Source organism: Lepidochelys olivacea (genome assembly GCF_965140295.1).
Source record: "Lepidochelys olivacea isolate rLepOli2 genome assembly, chromosome: 6".
NCBI lineage: Eukaryota > Metazoa > Chordata > Testudines > Cheloniidae > Lepidochelys > Lepidochelys olivacea.
Genome location: NC_140416.1, coordinates 107,911,647 through 107,925,998, shown reverse-complemented (window position 1 = coordinate 107,925,998; position 14,352 = coordinate 107,911,647). Strand labels below are relative to the sequence as shown.

The following is a 14,352-nucleotide window of genomic DNA, read 5'->3' as shown; positions in this document are numbered from 1 at the left end:
ACACACACTTGTGTTTCTCAGGGTGAATATATGAAGAATGAAATCCATTAAAGTAGTTGTCATGTAATCAACAAAATGTGTCCCCTCTTGACTTCAGAGGGTTATTCTGATAACTGTTCCTACACCTCCAAAGTTCTCACCTGCAGGATCTCTCCCATATTATTCAATATCTATATAATGCCGAGGGAAGCTGGTGGGAGAATGGAGCTACATGCTACTAATGGATGAAGCTGAACCTATCCAAGACTGAGGCAATGCTGGAGAGAAGGTGCTTCAAAAAGAGTTGGTCTGCTCATCAACATCTCCATCTATCACAGCCTTGGGGTCCATTTGGACTTAATACTATTGGATCCCCAAATTGCCATGAGGACAAACACACACATCAATCTTTAAATGGCCAGAATGGGGTGCAATCCGGTAACTGGGACATCTCTGGGCAGGGCCTTATCAGAACGAGAATGATGAAACAAACATCTAGTCGCAATTGCATGAAATCACCGCGACTTCGGCTGTTGGATAGAATCCACTTCAGGGTCTCTGCCCTGATAATCTGAGCGCTCCATGGGAGTGCCCCTAGCTACCCAAGAGATCAACTCTTTCCCCACAGCCATGGCCTTCGTGGCAGCTACAAACCACCGGAAGAGTGAAGCTACAGACCAGGAGAGGGAATGTAGTGCCGGGGGAGAAGGGGTAATTTCTACAGCATAGGTCCAGTTCCTGTTAAACATCCACAGACCTAACCATGCTCAGAACCCATTTCTGTGACTTGGCTTCTCCCACGAGGTGTGTTTTTGTCCATCCCCCCTTCCTCTCCTGCCCCAAAAAAATCCTGTTCAAAAAGTTGATAAACTATTTCCTGTACAGTCTGGGAAGGCACATCGATATTACTACTGAAGTACCTGGGAGGTGCTCAGACAAAGGCGAGGGGAAAGAACAGGAGTAATCGATAAGCATCTACTTAGATTGTAGACGCTTTGGGGTAGGGACCATCTTTCTATTCTGTGTTTGTATGGCACCTAACATCAGGTCCATGACGGGGATTTCCAGGCACTGTGATAATACAAACAAAGTTCTGCTAGTTTTTGTTTTATTTTTATTTCCCTAAACAGAGGGCTCTGAGTCATCAACCAGAAGAAAGAGGTCACAAGAGGGATTTTAAAAATAGTTGTGGAATAGATTAGGTGCAGAGATGAAGTTCCTATGGGATGGGGGAGGGGAGAAAGAAGGCAGAAAACACAGTGAGGGACAGGAAGACTGAAAAGTACACGAAATACACTAGAAAACACAAGTCCTAAGGTTGGGGTAAGGAGAACAAGATCACGGAATAGCTAGAAGACCTAGAGACATAATGGAGGAGGATATATTACCAGCAGCAATCAGAAGAATGGCCAGGACATGCCACAAGCATGGCAATTCTTTTGGGGGGGGGGGGAGAAGAGGGGCACCAGGGCTGATTACAGGAGTACATGAGGTAAACCAGGCACCCAGTTTTCGGACAGTAGGGAGTTACAGGCCATGTGCAAATAAGTACAGCTGAACCACTGCAAAGGAAGTAGAAGCTGGAAGAGCAACTTTCAGACAAGTTGCTGTAAGAGGTGAAGCTAGCTAAGAGGCTGGATTTTGCTAAGAAAGGGATGACCAGGGGTTAGTTGGGGACACCTCTAGGAAAGGATTACTAGAATGGGAGTGATGGTTGTTGCATCATGAGCATCACACACACACACACCCCCAAGTAGCCAGAGAGCAACCGATTACTGCTGCAATACATGAAACAAAGGTTGAGTAGAGGAAAAAAAGAGAGAAGAAATATTTGGGTCTGAGCTTAAGAGGTACCAGCAACTCCTATTAACTCTGGTCAGAATTATGGGTGCTCTGTGCTTCTCAGATCTTATGACAGACACTGAAGATGGAACAGGGAGCAATCCCTTGCACTACTTCAGGTACTGAATTTCCCTCACCTTTTGATTGAAGAATTCTGAATCCTAAGTTTGAGATGCTGCATTTCAGTGATAGGAGAACTGGATATACAAATATATTTGGACCCAAACTTTTGTAAGGTACATTTATGTGAACTCTGTTAGTATTAATTAGAAACCTTTGCAGCTTTAAAGTTAATATACCGGGTTATCTTGCCTGAGTCACAATTTATATTTTCACAGCAAAAAAGATATTTCTAAACTCCTTAGATATGTGGAGCCAATGACCTTTGTTTAGAGTGTATGCTGTTTTTAGTAGTATGTATTTTTAACACTGATTACAATTCTTAGGCTACATAAGTAATGCCTTTTATACTGTGTGTTTTGAGTTTCACATGTGATGTATCACCGTCATATGGTACTTTGTTTTAAAAAAGTTTAACATGTACTGTCACTAACTGAGGTCACGTCCATCCATTCCCGCAACAACCCCTTCCCCAACCTTAAGCAGAGAGCCACCACACGTGCTACTGTCCAGATGCTGTTTTGTGCCCGTCCTTATCTTTCCATCTATCAGACAAAGAAAATCCAGAGCCAGTTAAGAACAAAGTCCTCTTCCCACACGCAATGAGGTGGAATATCAGAACACATTTTTTTGTTGTTGTTAAGACTACTTAATACCAACACTGAGGCAGCCTGCCTAGCAACAAGTTGAAGTTATAAACTCATATCATCCTACTTGTGTTCCCATGGCTACTGTCATGAACAGAGCAGTGGCAGCTGCAGATATCAGGGAAAGGGGTCCCATTAGAGACATATTTAAGATTCTGAGACAGAAAACAGTACCAAGAAGGTATGAATGCTATCTGGTACATTTTCCACTACAGCCCACCTCTACATCCCCAAAACTGCTCTGAACAGCCTTCCATTAGAGCAGTGGCTCTCAAACTTTTGTACTAGTGACCCCTTTCACACAGCAAGCTTCTGAGCGTGACCCCCTTATAAATTAAAAACATTTTTTTTATATATTTAACACCATTATAAATGTTGGAGGCGAAGCGTGGTTTGGGGTGTAGGCTGACAGCTGGCGACCCCCCCATGTAATAACCTCACAACCCCCTGAGGGGTTCCGACCCCCAGTTTGAGAACCCCTGCATTAGAGCCTGTAAAATATTAGTGGTTTGTCACCTAGAGAAGCAATTGAGCACACTGGCTTCTGAGGAATGCTGAAAGTGTTTGTTTGTTTGTTTTTCAAAGCTAAAAGTGAATTCACACTACAGTTGCGCAGCATGACTGAAGACAGCCATGAGCTTATGCAACCCTTAGCAGCCTACACAAAAGACGTAGCAAAGGCCACTTGTCAAAGTTGTTTGGAAACAGCATGGTCTAACAGCTTTATTAGTGTTCCATTCTTTTTTTCTTTAAAAAGTTCAAAAATTGTAATGAAGGGCCCAAGCCAGAGTGCTCTTGATTCACGCTAAAGGCAATGAGACTAGAGGGCCCAAAGAGAAAGCAGGGGAGTGGAAGGAATTTCCCATTTCAGTTCACATCTTGAGGAAAAAAAGGCGGATAAACATTTGAATTATGAATCCAGACTTTTCCTCCAATCCTGACTTGACTGTTCCCCCAAGATGAGAACATTTCCCTCTAGCAACATTTCCATCTTAATCTTTCACTGTTTATAGGATCTCCACCGGGTTGAGAGTCTACAGTCCATGCTTTTTCAAATTGCAATGATTAATTCTTTCTAACAAGGAAGGAAGCCAGCCAGTCACTTACATAACAATATATACTTGGGCTAATATAAGCAGAATTGCTATAGTTACACATTATTCATTGGCCCATGTTTTTGCAGACTAAATATACAATATCTAAGAGAACAATGTTTTAAGGGTATATACAAACTTTTTAATGCCCAATATTTAAATCCAGATTTAAAAAAAAAAAAAAATCTGTAAATCAGTGTAAAGCGAAGTCCAAATGGACTCAGATATCAATCTGTAGTATACAGACACAGACCCGTACGATAATGGGCATAATCCAGATACCTATAGACAGCATAACTGCACAGATGCCACAGGTGGCACGTGGTTAGATTCTAAATTAGAAGGCTATACTATGAAAGTAACAGAGGATCTCTTATGAGAATATCATCTGTGAAACCTCTCCATACTGAGGAGGAGCTTGGGGTAGGGGCACTTCTACTACAGACACCAACTCACTTCCTTACACTGTTCATTTTCAACACTGCTGCCACCCCACTGAAAGAACAAAGAGAATACCAGTAGCATCCTGCATGGAAGCTCCTAATGCACCATGACCAGACGAGTATACACCAGATCTTCCTCTGAACAGGGGATCTTTGTGATTAGATATTATCAGTCCATTGCAGCCTCCCACTCCCTCATCAATGTAAGAAACTCCATTTACTAATACTTCCTTTTGCAGAGTTCAACGAGTTTAGCTGCTGTGCAGCACTGAATGTTTGAAGATGCTTGGCAGAGCGGGTTAGACACACTAGCTTGGTCTCAATGTACCTACCATACTAAAAGAAGTTAATCACATCACGATCAGTCACATTTCAGCACAACTGGCATTATGGGTTCAAGATAATAGAAGAAAGTTTCCAAAAGGAAAGTTAAAAACAAAACAAAAAAGAAAAAGGGCTATTCTCAAAATTTAAAATAGAGTCTAAATTACACTGCAAGGAGGTATTTCCTGTTCATCATTTGAGAAAATTTTAGTTCAAAAGTCAATTTCATATTTTCCAACACACAAACATATTTAAGAGCATGGACTTTAACTAAAACAAATGGCAAACTGTGAATTTGTATAGAGAGGCTCAAAACCTCAAAATGTACAAGAGCACTAAATGTGCAAATTGGTAAAGATTTCATAAGGAGGTCAAAATCCAGTTCTGCTTTCACAATTGGAGGTTCCTTGCTCCAGGTCCACTGAAGTAACCAGTCACTCTAATTAAGTTACATTACAGGCCGCTCAGCACTTAGAATTCTTCTTATTTTATAATTGTAAAGCACCATGAAAATCTATGCCACAGTATCACAAAATTAGGAACATTACTAAAAATTAAACTGAACAAGTTTCCAGAGAACCAGCTGCCTCAGCTGCACTTGCCTAGCATCTGTTCAGAAACCAATATGGATATTCAGAAGTTCAACTGCACAGCTGAAGTGTTTTACAAACCACATCCAGTTATAATACTCTGAAGGTATGTTACAGGACAAGAGCCCACCGTAAGTGCATTGTACAGTTCCCCTTGATCAGAGGCAAGATTTCCGAGCTAAGAACTAATCACAGAGAGCTCTAAGCCTTTCACTTGGCCAAGTCACAACACTAAACTAGGCTGAAAACAAAAGTTTTAAGAGCAACTCATTAAGTGGCAGAGACCAGTTAGAACAAAGGATCCACTTTTCATAACTATCAAGTCAGTCCCACCATTAATACACTCATCAAAAGATGACGCAGTGACAAGTTTATTTTGCAAAAACTGCACGAGTCAGGTTGATTTCACTAGGGGACCTCATGACCTCCAGTAACAAGACTGTTGGAGAGGCCTCTTGGCATTGCACAACAAAGTGACAGACAGCATCTTTGGGCTACTCACTTCACTGTGCAATGCCAAGGGAAGCTATACCAAGAGAAACAAGGTGAACCATCTAGTTCATTATACTTTTCACTCTCATTCCAGATGGACGACCAATGCCTAACTGCCAGGGAGCTGCACCCAAGCTTCCTCCCTGCCTAGACATGGTCCCACAACTTCCGAGAGTTACTGGGACCAAATGTATTACGGGCAGTATGAGCTGAGTCTCCCTGAGGCAAGATTGCACTGACCAAGTCTCTCAAAGCTTTAAAGAAATCAAATCAGCTGCAGGGACCTGGCCATCCAGGAGGCAAAGGAAACATTTGGGTGTTTATATGACCAAAGTGGGGTGCATTCCCAGACCTCCAGCATTTCAAATGGCATCTCCTCACAGTAAGCATTTCTCCCACCTTCTGCGTCCCTGGATCCAGATGTTTCTAGGGTGCTACTGTAATTCGTCCCTTAACAGGAATACTTCCCTAGATCAAGAGTGCTCTGGTTTTATTCATTTATTTTTGTAGTACAGCAGCCAAGAGACTGGTGAAGGCCAGCTCTCCTGTAAGCAATCCATAGATGGCTTCTCCCTCTCTACCTCCCCCTGGCATCTCCATCATAGATCTGATTGAATTAGGGCACCCTCTGGATTAACCAGTCATTTGTCAGGAGTTCACTTCTACCGGAAAGAAAACAAGAGCATTCTCTCTGAAGATGACATGGACATAACAGAAGTCTGGAGGTACAAGAACTGGCTCATACTTGTTCTGCTATAACTGACATGAAAGGTACTTAGTTGCACTACAGCCATGAGAAGGAGAATTGCACAGGAAAAATCGTTTCTATCTTCTCTGTATTTATAGATTCGGAACAAGTTGTTCTTGTCAAGATATTCTATAATGCTTTTCAAAGTCATTGAAACCTAAATCTTACTTAAAAGTGATTAGCCATGCAAAAGGGTAAAAAAAAAGTAACTAGGTTCCTTTTTATATTACAATATTTCAGCACAGACAAGATGAACGAGCAGAAAGCAATCAGGGTCAAGTAGCAAGCATGTTTTTTGCTAGTACACCCCTCCTTCTCCCCCCACATAAAATAAAATAGATTTCTATTCATCTTTGGGACACAAAACATTCCCTTTCACTAAGTTTTTCCATTAAACACACAAGTACACACAGCTTTTTGTTCTCTTTTTTAAATCCTCAGTTTCTCAAATGGAGAACTCACAATATATGCTGGCCTACTGATAACAAGTATTGTTTGCTAGAGCTGTCAGCTAGCAGTCAAACGTTTGACTCACAATTCTTTATATTTACTAAAAAGAGGGCAATGGTGGGGGAGGGACAGCTTTTCTCAATGTATTCATTAACTCAAGGCCAAACAGCAAAACTTATCATCAATATATAAATATTTATAACACACTTAGGAACAATTAAAAACTTACTTTTCTATTTAAGACAAAAGAGGCAAGTGCTGTGTCCAGCTACCAAGACCTGGTTTATCAAAGCAACATGTAGTTGCAATACCTTACATTGGGCCAATGGGTGGGTAGGATGAGAAAGGGACCAGTACTAATTTAAGGAAAGATTCTACAAAACTTTGTCCATGTGACCTAGTCCTTAGATCCCTGCATGGCTACAAAATTTGTATCCATATCCAATCCACAAAAATGGACCATGGATGTGGATATCCAGATTTGCAGGGATGTCCTACTGCCAGTAGCCAATCCACTGAACTCAAGGAGCTACAAAGTAAAGACTATTGCTCCACATGCGTAAGTATTTGCAGGCTCATGTCCTTGGCTTTCAAGAATCACAAAGATCATCATCAGGCCCTTGCCACATTCAATTTTAGCCATTGTAATTTTAAAGAAAAATTTAAGATCATACAGAAGGCCACTTTAATTCAGAAGGAAATCTAGTTATTTTTTGGCTCCAAAAGGAATCTAAAAATATACATTCTAGTCTTAGTATTTTTCCCAGCTCTACTGAAAACCTCTAAACCATTAGAGGTGGTTAGACTAGAGGATCCTAGTGGTCCCTTCTAACCCTATGATTAGTCAAAAGGTGAGGGGTTCTCTGCGCACTTTTTAGTAGTTTTGTGTTTATTCTGTTTGATAGTTTGTCATTGCAAATCCAGAGAGTAACTAAGGAAACCTTAATTTTTGATTTCATGTTGTACAGTATTCACTGCCTCTTTGGTCTGATCTAGCTCTAATGTAATTACGAAATCTGAATCAACATCTTGTTACTGTCTTGCTCAACTTCACTATATTTTGCAGAACGTAGTTCTGAAAAGCCTTCCTAGTTTAATATTCTTTACTATAACTGCCTCACACATGTGCATAGTATTTTTATATATACACACACAAGAAACAGACTGGACTAACAGAACTGCTACTTCCGCTTCTTATACTAATTCTGATTGTAAGCATTCAGGGCAGGGACTGTCTGTTACTCTGTTTTTATGAAAAAAGAAAAGGAGTACTTGTGGCACCTTGGAGACTAACAAATTTATTGGAGCATAAGCTTTCGTGAGCATAAGCTGTAGCTCACGAAAGCTTATGCTCCAATAAATTTATTAGTCTCCAAGGTGCCACAAGTACTCCTTTTCTTTTTGCAAATATAGACTAACACGGCTGCTACTCTGAAATCTGTTTTTATGATGCTTAGCACAATAGGGCCCCATTCTTGGTTGGTCTTTAGGCACTAGCATAACATAAACTTCTGTAATGAACATGATTAATAATAAATATATCAAAGGTACACTTAACTTTAATGCCGAACTGTAGCTAAAAGCATTTACAGTCCCTATTCTAAAATCATGGCCATGATGCAAAAATCTGTTCTGTACTGGGTTTCAGCCTCCAGTACCAATGCAATAGTGCAGATCCTTAGTGTACATCCTTAGTGTACACACAGTTTTACACTGGCACAGTTTACCCAGGGGTAAGGAGACACTGTTTATACTAGGGGTTTGTACCAATGCACCAGCTAGAGCAGAGGTGGACAAATTACCATCCTGCCCGGCCCCTGAGCTCCCAGCTGGGGAGCCTAGCCCCCAACCCTTCCCCAGCTGTCCCCCCACCGTGATGCCGCTGCACACCAGCGCTCTGGCCTGCCGCTCCTGCCGGGCACATGGGCAGTGTGGCTGGTTCTGGTGGGGCTGCGAGCTCCTGCTGCTCTGAGCAGCATAGTAAGGTGCGGGGGGGTCCCGGGGGGCAGTCAGGGGATGGGGGGGGGGTTTGGATAGGCATGGGAGTCCCAATGGGGCTGTCAGGGGGTGGAGGTGTGGATGAGGTGGGGGGGGGCACTCGGGACAGGGAGGTGTTGGATAGGGGGTGAGGTCCCAGGGGAGCGGTTAGGGGCGGAGGGTCCCAGGAGGGGGTGGTCAGGGGACAAAGAGCAGGGGGGTTGGGGGTTCTGAGGGGGGCAGTCAGGAGGCAGGAAGTGGGAGGGGCAGATAGGGGGTGGGAGCTAGGCTGTTTGGGGAGGCACAGCTTTCCCTACTCACCCTTCCATACAGTTTCACAACCCCAAAGTTTGCCCACCCCTGACCTAGAGTCCCAGCATAGGCCAGGGCAAAGAACCAGCAGGTTTTACAAATCCTTTGTTCTTCCCTACTAGAAATAGGATGTTTGGTAAACTGAACCTACAGTCATTGTGCATTATTATAACACTGTGCTGTTTGAATGTAGTAGTCATAAGAATTTCTAGGCCAAACAATTGCTTAGGGTTAAGAGAGATAGACTCCAGATAGCTGAAATTTACACTTTTTGCTGAAAGATCAAGTTTGACTGGCATTATATTCCAGAAGTACAGTTATTTAGGAATGCATACTATTATTTAAAAAAAAATCAAATTAAAAACTGAACAGGGATGCTCAGAAGAGAAAATATACATTTTTGTGAACAATGTTAACTGCAAAACTATCAAGATAGTTTGGTAAAAATTAGCATTAGTTTTCCAATCTACTTAAGTAGAAGGTAGATGTGAGTATACACTAAACTCTTAATTATGTCTAAAAATTAGTTCCACAATAAGGGCCCAATTCAAAGTCCATTGAAGTCAATGAAAGTCTGCTTATTTACTTTCTATCAGGCTATTATGGACTAAGTACTGCATTGTTTACTCAGGCTGAACTTCCACTGAAGTTGTGTAAATTAAATTTATTTTTCCAGCTATGTCATACACTTCCCACCCCACTGGGAAGAAAGATGAGTCAGTAATGAGTGCAATAACTTTTGCATATGTAAATCTACAACATTAACTGAAAACTAGAAGAAAATAAATACAATCCTAAATGTATTCAGTTCAGTCACAGCAGTAAGAAAAAAAAGTCACTCTAGTAGAGAAATGAGGTAAGCTAGAGAATTGATTTGCAAGGTTCAACGAAAAGCGTAAAGTATTGTTGTAACACTTGGCTAGAAGCCAGTAGGATCCATGTATGTTACAGCAATGTTGTGCTTGACCTACAGAATGAAAAAGAGAGTCAATTGCTCCCTAATAAGCCCTTCCCCCAGTGGTCAACCCAAAAATGGAGTTTCCATGAGCAGAGAGACCTTGTATCCTATTCTGTCAATCGGAAGAACCAGGAGAAATGTCTACCCAGGAAGAAGACAGGAGAGAGAGACAATACAAATAAAATCTGTAAATAACTATATGAAATGCTGTAACTAAAAAGATGTTCAACCTGAGTATCCACAAAAAATGCATAAGTTAATTGATTTGTAGAGACTGCAACAGTGTAAAAAATAGAGAAAAACCAACCTATTCCATTAAATAAAAAGGCACCCAAAACATCTTCATCCTCTGCACCGAGAAGCTCAAGAATATATATTTCAGAATTTAGATTGATCTAATAAGTCAATTAACAGCAAGAGTTACTCTCTGGTTTGTTCTGAGAAATGAACTATTGTTATTTTCAAGTCCTGTGTTTTGTTTTGTTCTTTTAAGCCAAGAGGTACAGAGGATTCAATGAAGTTTGAGAAACGCAAGAGGCAACTCCAAGTGTTAAGACCTCCAGACAGTAGGAGGGTTTTCCCACTAGCTTTAACCAACAGTTACAAAGGAACAATTAAAAAACACATTTAAAAACTAAGGAAGTCAACAGTCTACCTCTACACACACAGCTGTAGACACATCTATACTAAATTGTTTGAATCACATGCCTTCCAGTACAACTACAATTCCTTTGTTTGCTTACAATTTTCTCCCATACCACTTTAAATTAGCTTACAAAGAACTGCAGCAGAATAGATGGAATGTGGAACATTTTGGCAACCAACTGGTTCTTAAGAATTTTTTTTTTTAAAAAACAGACACATTAGTTTGCCTAAAACAGCCATAATCGAATATATTTGAAAAAGAGGAACAGGCATTTGTGACTTCATCTTTTTTATTTCTACCCTTATGGTCGAACCCACAAACATACAAATCGTGTGGAGGGGGAGCGGAAATCTAACTGCCATTTACGGTCTCTCCTAGCCAAATCAGCTTCCCTGCTTTTCTCCCTGTTTGCAAAGCGCCCTCTGGAAAAGCATCTAGACTTCTTTTATTAACCGTTGGGGGGGGGGGGGGGAGAATCGTGGTTTTTCTCTGGCCCTGAATGTCTCGTTTTCGGGGGGGGGGGGTGTATTTTTTAAAAAGTACTGGGGGTAAGGGGATAGAAAACCCACTAAAGGATTCGATTTCATATTAGTGCCAGGGAATCTGATGAAAGTCCTTTTAATTAGTGCCACGCTACTCTCCTAAAGACCCAGATCCCAACCCGATCGTCATGAATATGAAACTAACCACACCTGAAGAAAGAGAGAGAGAAAAGGGGGGGGGGGGAGAGAAAGTAGCACGGCTAATCCCTCTTGCTTCCGTGCCATAGAGTGAGATATTCATATTTCCCTGGGGGAGGGCGGGGGCGAGGAGGGACGTAAATAGATCTATAGCTATAGTTTTGGTTCTATTTCATGGAAAAGGAAAGATCTCCTCTCCCCCTCCCCCCCCCCCCCCAGTCTAGAGGCACGTTTCCCCTACACGTTCCCCCCTTGTTGCTGTTCTTCCCTTGGACAGCAGGGTGAACACACACACACACACAAAAGTTGTTGGTTTTCCCCTCCCCTTTTAATTACCAGAAATCTAATGCAACCAAGTGACCTCTCCCACACCCCCCAATAAAACAGTCTTATGTCCAGCGGATCAATCCACACACTAACCCCAACTCCCAAACGCAGGATGTCAGATCTCCAGCCAGCCACACACACACACACACACAGCCGTTGGAGGCTCCTAACCCACTCACACAATGGTGCTGAATCCTTAGGAGACACTGGAGACAAAATAACTCACCCGGATCAAAATCAGGAACCACGGCTTGGTACTGGGCTCCAACTCTCATGCCGCCTCCTGCTGAGATGTCAAAGAGAGAGAGAGACCGGATTAGAAAGAGCGTGCTTCATTGATTTGTGTATGTGTGTGAGTGTGAGAGAGATTAACAGAGAAAATCCCGGAGCGAGTTTGAGGCTCCCACTTCAGCGGACTTACCATGCTCTTCATCACTAGAGGAGCCAGAGCTGCCTTCCTCCCAGGAGTTGCCGCTGCTATTTCCATTGGGTGCTGCTGCTGCCAAACTTTTATTATTCCCATTATTGTTGGCGCTGGTGGCGGCAGTGGCGTTATTATTCCTGCCTCTTCTTTTCCCTGAGACCTCTGGGCCCTTCTCTATCATGGCTGGCATTTGGGGGTGAAACTGGCAGAGAGAGCAGAGTTAACTCGGGGGGGGGGCTGCGGAGGGGGGGGAGAAGGGGCTGCTGGAGCCTGGGAGCAGCAGCAGCTGCTGGCAAAGCCCCCGGCTAGGGGCGGGGGGGGGGGAAGAGGGGGCGAGAGGGAGGCTGAGGCGCTTTCAGTGTGCGGCCGCTTTAAACCCCCTGCACGGCGAGGGCTACAACTTTGAGGCTCATCCCAGCGCTGCACTTCCCTGCACTGGGACGCTCGTCAACCTGCGCTGCTGCCTGGCCGCGGCCCCACCTCCCCCTCCGCTCCGGCGCCCTCCCATTGGCGGCCCCCACATTTTGGGAGGCAGGTGCCTTTGCCATTGGCCGCCCCACCCCGTCCATCAAGCCGGCCCGGCGCTTCCGTTTGTCAGGTTAGGTGGAGGCGTATCGCCCGCTGTACGTGGTCGGGTTTTGCAATCTCTACGCCCAGTGATACATCCCCTTCCAAGGCTACATTGTAGCGGGGAGGGAAGTGGGGGAGTTTCACGCCGTGGCCCCGGAGGCGCGGGGGGCTTTGGGGACGGGCTCGAAGAGGGGGGAAGGGGATGGGGCGGAGGGGCCCCAGCGAGGGGGCTCCAAACCTCGTGCTTTGAACTCAGCAGCACTCGGGGCTGGGGACTATTTTCCTCCCCTTGGCGGAAGGTTACGCGGAACGCGCCGCTCAGTTTGAATGGAACCCCCATACAAAGAGAGAAACTAATTGCTACAAAGTGGCCCCGGGCTGGGGCCGGCCCCCCGCGGGGGAGGGGCGGCGCGGGGACCAGGGTGGGGAGACCTGCCCTGGCTTTGGCCGGGCAGAGTCGCCCCTCGAGCGGGAAGAGGAGTTCGGCCGGGCGGGGAGGAAAAGTCCTTGCAATTGCTGGAGTTGGCCAAATTGCCCCCTCGGTGGCGCCGCGTGGGGAGGGAAGCTCAGGGCATTAGCCGGGGGGGGGGGGGGGAGGCAAATCAGCAGCCGCTACCCCACCCACCTGAGCAGCAGGCGCCTGGCCAGGGGACAATGGGCAACAGACAGAGTTTAATGAAACACAATAAAAAGGTGGAGGGAGATTGATGCTGGCCGACCGGTACTGAAGTCAGCAGGGTGCCACCCACGCGTAGGGATCAGTCCTTGCATAGCTGATAGCAGGATCAGGCCCTTGAGGGCCAATCCTGCAGCCTCTTGCCCACGTGACAAGCTTTGTTCACACCAGCTGTCCCAGAAAACTGCTCATGCATGTCTGCAGGGTCATGTTCTTAGTCCCAGATCCTCAAAGGCACCCAATACCTTTAAGGATCTGGGCCTTACCTCTTATAGAAATAAGGTCCTTGCCCTGAGAAGTTTGTAGTGTAAGCATCTGACCCTGTAGAGCTTTCTCTTGTGACATCAGTGGGCTTGCTCCTATGAAAACTGCTTCTGAGGATTCCCCCATGGGGCCCTGACAGCCCATATGGCTCACAAACCACATATCACACTCCACATTTCTTCCACTTCCAACCTGCAAACTGCTATGTGGGCAGACACTTTTGCCTTTGCAGATTCAACAGCACGACTGGGGTTTTGAGCCTTAATCCTGCAAGGAGCTCTGCTCAGGCAAAAATCTGAGCCCACAAAGAGTCCCCTTTTCTGCTCCTGGGCTTCATAGGAGTGCAGGAATCGATCCACACGGATGCAGTTGCAGCATCAGCAGCAGGGACTTTCATCCTCATACCCATTTGTACAGTGCCTGCCACAAGGTCTGATCCTAAACTGAGTGGTGCAACAGCAGTATCAAAATAGCAGCAACCAGTTTGGTAGGGCAGGGGCTGTGAAACGAGTGAGAGGACAAAACAAGCAGGGAAAAAGAAGTGAAGCAGTAAGAGCACTTTTCCTTTCTCTCCCTTTTCCACTGAATTGCTATCAGTGAATGAGGGTTTGGGGGGGGGGCGGGGGGACGACACTTACTCCTACTTTGCAAAAAAAAAGTCGGGACTATCCCTGCCAGAGAGGGAGTTGGAATGCACAAGCTGTAAGAGTATTTACTATTTGAACAGTACAGTAGCATGAGATAAAAGTAAATCTAGGATGGGTTGTACCTTCTATTACTAATTCAAAT

At 44.4% G+C, this 14,352-nt stretch overlaps 1 protein-coding gene across 2 annotated transcripts in view; it reads right to left on the bottom strand.

The window, feature by feature from the left end:
• The window catches only part of RCOR1 (REST corepressor 1), a 122,816-nt gene extending 110,538 nt beyond the window's left edge, over positions 1–12,278 (bottom strand). The window contains exons 1-2 of one of the 2 annotated variants that reach the window (XM_084630312.1): positions 12,051–12,278; positions 11,856–11,915 (exon numbers count right to left, since the gene is read on the bottom strand). In XM_084630312.1, coding sequence (XP_084486438.1) covers positions 11,856–11,915; positions 12,051–12,243 — 253 coding nt within the window. In that variant the 5' untranslated portion in view covers positions 12,244–12,278. The remainder of the gene's footprint in view (positions 1–11,855; positions 11,916–12,050) is intronic. The other variant, XM_084630313.1, reaches the window with a different exon arrangement.
• Positions 12,279–14,352: the final 2,074 nt, after the last annotated feature.